The sequence below is a fragment of the Engraulis encrasicolus genome, chromosome 11, assembly GCF_034702125.1.
Source record: "Engraulis encrasicolus isolate BLACKSEA-1 chromosome 11, IST_EnEncr_1.0, whole genome shotgun sequence".
Classification (NCBI taxonomy): domain Eukaryota; kingdom Metazoa; phylum Chordata; class Actinopteri; order Clupeiformes; family Engraulidae; genus Engraulis; species Engraulis encrasicolus.
In genome coordinates this window covers 19,594,705-19,600,704 of record NC_085867.1, presented here as the reverse complement: position 1 = coordinate 19,600,704, position 6,000 = coordinate 19,594,705, and the positions used below count along the sequence as shown (strand labels likewise).

The 6,000-nt window shown below is 45.9% G+C and overlaps 1 protein-coding gene across 2 annotated transcripts in view; it reads right to left on the bottom strand.

Annotated features, from left to right (window-relative positions):
* The window catches only part of plpp1a (phospholipid phosphatase 1a), a 32,762-nt gene that overhangs the window by 13,743 nt on the left and 13,019 nt on the right, over positions 1-6,000 (bottom strand). For both annotated transcript variants that reach the window (XM_063210153.1, XM_063210152.1), the window contains exon 3: positions 5,507-5,790. In XM_063210153.1, coding sequence (XP_063066223.1) covers positions 5,507-5,790 — 284 coding nt within the window. The remainder of the gene's footprint in view (positions 1-5,506; positions 5,791-6,000) is intronic.

Genomic DNA, 6,000 nt, shown 5'->3' with positions numbered 1-6,000 from the left:
TGAAGACACCAGGTTTTTGTTTGAGTGGTACACTTTTGGTTTATGAGGACAGTATACACATAATTATGACTGTGTAGGTGGGACACTAGCACATGTGTGTGTATGAGTAAGGACGGTACCATTACCACTCCTGGGGGACTCTACACTTTGGCCTGATGGTCAGTGAGGTAAAAGCGTTCATAAAATGTACCAGAAAAGCTAACCCGCATTTTCAGGTAATGGTAAACAAAGTGATTTTGGAATCCGATTATAGCAGTACATGTTGGCAATTATGCTCCGGCAATGGCAGTGACCAAAATGCCTTGCACAAAAATACTGGGATGCACCTGGGAAATCGTTTTTTGAGGAATCGGGCTCCACTCTGTATTTGGGTGCGAGAAACTGCCTTAGTTAGTACATTACTTTAGAGAACAGTCACGCTCGCACCTACAATTCTCATTTATTTTAGTGGGACACACAGACAGATGTATCAGCCCAAAGCTTAGGCCCTACTGTAAGTCATCTTCAGCGTCTTCAACCTGAGAAACACCATGAGAACACACAATGGACTACTGACCTATAGCACAAGGACGGCTGACCCCAGTAATGATATACAGACCTAACGTTTACATTAAGCCTGCAGTTCCTCTTCCGTGTTTTGAAATGTCGCTGATAGCATTGCTGATACCAGCCAATCAATCGTGGTTCTGATATGATGTGCCGTGTTGATTGGCTGAGCCTGGGTAGGACTTTACTTGACCCCATGAACAGAAACATGGACGTCACCCCTGGAGAGCTCCAACGAACACACAGCAGAGAAGACAGCAAGGAAGCCATACTTAGAGCAGAGAAGACAGCAAGGAAGCCATACTTAGAGCAGAGACCCTACCATTCTATAGCGCATTGATTCTCAAAGTGTGGTCCGTGACAGAGCTCAGGTGGTCCCTGAGGGGATTTCTACTTTTATAGACAAGCTAGAAGTAGGCTTCATTTGTAACATAATTACAAAGCTAAACATAGCTGTGAATAAAAAGTCAGTGATTATTAGAAATTAGCAATCTCAAATAAGCACCCCTTCATTGTCAATTCATTTGACAGGTGGTCCCTGAAAATTTTTTGGGGGCAAAAAGTGGTCCTCGGCCTGAGAAAGTTTGAGTGAGACTGCTATAGTGCATGGGTGGGGAACCTATGGCCCAGGGGGCGTTTACGGCCTGTGAGGCCGTCTTATCCGGACCTCGGTATAATTTTGATTTTGTGCAGTTTTACATGAAATACATGTATGGCATGTTTCATAAAGCAATCTTACAAATTGCATTTGCAATACAATTAAGTTATATTTTCAGGGTACCTAGCAAAGAAATCCTAGTTTGTGTTCATAGAATGTCCCTTGGAGGACTTTGTAACATTTGAAGTGGCCCTTTTAATGAACAAGGTTCCTCAGCCCTGCTACAGGGGTTCCATCACTGTGGCAAACAGAAGAACCCCCAAAGGTTCTATGAGGAGCCCTTCAATTGGCTCAGTGTAAGAATCACCAAGGCTCATCTGAGGAACTTTGGGGTTCTTCCAAGAACTTTTAGATTCTCCAGACAACCTTTGAGGTTCCCCGGGGAACCTTTGAGTTCCCCCATGAACCAACTGATTGTTCTTTGGGAGTAATTGGCCGTTTTTGACTTAAAGTGTCTGGGATTAGAATCGCAGACTCCTAACCTTTTTAAAGTGCTGAGGTTTTTTTGCGGTACAGGTTACAACAACGTGGGAGTTGGAAGGAATTTCAAACATGTCTGACTTGGGGTGAGTGATCTGTTTTTTCAAAGGGCTCCGTTTCCATCTCAAATCATCTGCGCTATGTAATTACAATTAGGTGTGTTTAGGAGGTCTACGCTGAACGCAGGACCTACGTAGGTGGGTAGTCCACATAATACCACCAGACAGACAGAAAAGTCTCCATCCCACCCCGCCCTGTCCTGCCCTGCCTCGTCTCGTGAAAGATGATCTGTGGTTATTCTGGTGCTTGTTCTCATCACAGTCTTTATTTGTACTATTAATGGGCCTCATCACCAGGGGACGCACGCACGCACGCACGCACGCACGCACGCACGCACGCACGCACGCACGCACGCACGCACGCACGCACGCACGCACGCACGCACGCACGCACGCACGCACACACACACACACACACACACACACACACACACACACACACACACACACACACACACACACACACACACACACACACACACACACACACACACACAGACCTTGACCAGGCTTTGGCTGCCTGCTCTTTAGACAAGGAAACCACACCTACATAAAATACCATCACATTTCTTTCAACTGGAGCCCACAGATGCGCAGGCCCTTTTTCCTGCTAGACAAGGGGGCTACCACACACACACACACACACACACACACACACACACACACACACACACACACACACACACACACACACACACACACACACACACACACAGTCCTTATACGGTAGTCTGTTTAAAAACTTTGAAACATACCAAGGCACTTATCTATTGTGAAATAAAAATGACTTAATTTTATGGGCAAAGCAAACCAAGTGTTTTAATCATGTTTATCCTATTGAATAAAGGCATTTTATCTGCATTGTGGATGAGTGATACCTTGGTATCTTCAAACATTTGAAATGGACTAAGCCCATGATGAAAGGGTAACATCTCTACCAGCACCAAGTTTCAGGTAGCACTCCAACAGGACTATTTATTCTCAATAGTCTGCCAAGACTCTGCACCTTACCTAAAGGATCTGGAAGCTCTCAGTCCACTCTCAGACACCACTAAAACAACCATCAACAGCACTTGAGGAAATCATGACCAATACTATTTAACTGGAGAGAGAAAATCTGTGTTAGTCGTGAGAGTCCTTGAGTGTAAGTGGATGGGCTTTTCATACTTGAAATTCAACCCCTTAAACGCTAATTCAGTCAACTTTCATAGTTATGACTTATGAGTCAGCACAGCAGAACATTTCAATAGTCTTAGATTTGAACTCAACGACCTTGTTCTTTTTTTGTTTCATTTTTTTTATGTAAGCCCCCTTAGTATTTCCTCCCCAAAATTCTCTCCAATAATGGCGCCTTCTCAAATGGCCTTCATTCTGCAAAGCTTCACGTGAATGCCAAACAAAGGCCCACACTGCCTTTAAAGCCATGAACCGGATTTTCCCCAAAAGATTTAGCATCACAAATGTAATTTCTGAAGTTGCTTTGCAAAAATTGCATCGCTACTTATTTTGGGAGGCTTTGACCCCTATTTCATATGAAACTGAACAACATAGCCCTTCCAATCATGATTGTAATACTGTATGTGTCCGATACCTGTTGACCATCCACCTATCTGAGGGAAACTGCCATGAGGAAAATACGTCCTCTCTCCAAGGCAGGTATACACAGGACAGGTTCCTATTTATTCATGTCCCGCTTTGTTCTCTGAAACAATAACGCATGACTTCCACCACCTCATTACAGACAGGGGAAGCAGAAGTGAAAAGCCTGCTCTTTTTGGACTTAATCACTTCATGGAACACCGGACTGCAGAGGAAGGAAACTATCTGGGTTAAATGAGCGCTACAGCGCCTGACAACTCAACCAGTGTAGCCTTGCAAAGCACCTGGGCAATTTAGCCGAACCATATCAAAGGGTATGCCATGCCACAGAGGTAGAGCTTACTCCCCTAAGACCACTTCACAGACGGTTTGGTGAATGGAAACATTAGGTACACAACATCAAAGTCCAGACTAGTGTTTCTCAAACCTTTTTTTGGACCAAGGACCACTTTGTCTAAAAAGTTTTTTCAAGGTCCATCTGTCAAAGAAAGACGGGTTTAAGCTCAACCTACAAGTTCTCGGCCCTGTAAATTCTTGTGCAAAACCCTTGCAAAAATGCAAAAAAAATGTAGAGAACCACTTGACAAAGTCAAATTGTGAAAGGCTTTTTTGGAGAACAGCTCTGTATCCTCACTGTTTCATGAGAATAAAATAGTTCACTGTCACTGTCACATCACCTGCTCTCTGGAAAGGAGAACAGACACTGGTGTGCGTACAGTAATTGTGGTGTGAGTCCGTGTGTACAGTTGCATGGGGATGAGGAGGCTGAGAGATCTGGCTTTTCACACCTTCCCATTGACAACATAATCAGCTTAAGGTTACTCCTCATCCTACCATTGCCGACCACAGACCTTTCAGCTGCAGTGCACACGCATCCCCAGGAACACACACAAGCCTTTAGAAACAAACTCACCTGACCAGCAACAAAATTGTTCTATCAGCCTAACGGTAGGGCACTGGGTTGGTTATGCTGGCGACCCAGGTTCGATTCCGACCCGGGTCATTTGCCAATCCTTCCCCAGCTCTCTCTCCCCACATGCTTCCTGTCTCTCTCACGCTGTCCTACTGCAATAAAGGTTAAACAAATCCAAAATATATTTTTTTAACAAAAAAATGGTTTTCTCATTCTTAATCCCATTATTTCCAGCTCTAACCACTAGCCTGGTCTTAACAATACAATACTCTTGAACTACTGTTTCATGCAGAGGGTCTGAACCAGCTTTGTTCAAGCACCCATTCAAGCATCAAGGCATAGATTTCTGGGGGGTGGGGGAGCTCTGTTGAAGTTTAAAGCGATTAGGTCTGATTTTATCGAATCCAATTATCCAATGAGATCAGACCCAGACATAATGTGCATGGACACAAAAACTGCATGGGCCGGGCTTACTCTCCCCCTGACACACACACGCACACACACACACACGCACACGCACACACACACACACACACACACGCACAAAGTCTATCCACCTGCCGTTGTTGACCATGGGCTTATCCTCCATTATCTTATCCTCCCATTCTCCCACCCCCCTGCTGCACACACAGTGATGACCCACCTGCCCTTGTTGACCGCAATAATCCAACTCCACTCTCCCCCACACACACTGTACGCACACTCGTGCACGCACTGCACACACACACACACACACGCGTGCACAAACATACTGCACATACATACATACATACATACACACAAGCAGTGATCAAACCACCTGCCATGGTCTTATCCCCCATTATGCTCACCCACCCCCACACCCACAGAGGCACTGTACACACACAGACACAGACACAGACACAGACACACACACACACACACACACACACACACACACACACACACACACACACACACACACACACACACACACACACACACACACACACACACACAACATAACACGGAGTCCCACCCAGCTGCCCTTGGTCACCATCTCTCTCTCCCTCCCATTCAGACACAGACACTATTTCCCAATGTCAAGTGTATGAGCCTTGGAAGTGCGTCAGCCTAATTAGTCATGCCCAGTGATTGGATACTCCGCAGAGTTCACCAAAGAGTATCCAATCAATCACTGGGCGTGATTACGAAGGCTGATACACTTGGAAGGACGCACACTAGACATTGGGAAATTGCCAGAGTGTCGAACAAACGGAGGTGCAAACTCACCTGCCCTCGTTGGTCATGCGTTTATCCCCGTTGCAGATGAAGTCCTCGATGTATCCCCCTGCCGAGCAGTTGATCTTGCTCCAGTCGGGCTTGCAGACGTCCAGGAAGTGCGGCCGCAGCCGGCCAATGGAGTACTTGGCGATGTCCGTCAGAGACTGGCTCATGGCCGCGCCGAACAGGAACGTGCCCACCGCCTTGTACACGCAGGCCACGTACATGTTGCTGAAAGAGGACTTGGACTTGATGCGCTTTAGGTACACCGAAAGGCACTCGCCCACAATCATCTGTTTTTTCGGAGCGGAGCGGACAAAAGGGGAATGAGTTAAGAGTTCGAGACACAGTACCTTCATGGGTCAACAACGTTTTTGTAGTCGTAGATGTCAGGATGGTGCAACCACAGCTAATGCCACTTTGGTATGGATAAAATGTTTTTGTTTGTTTGAGTTGGCGGTAGAAGGTTACTAAACGTCCCTCCCGAAGCCTCATGTAGCATT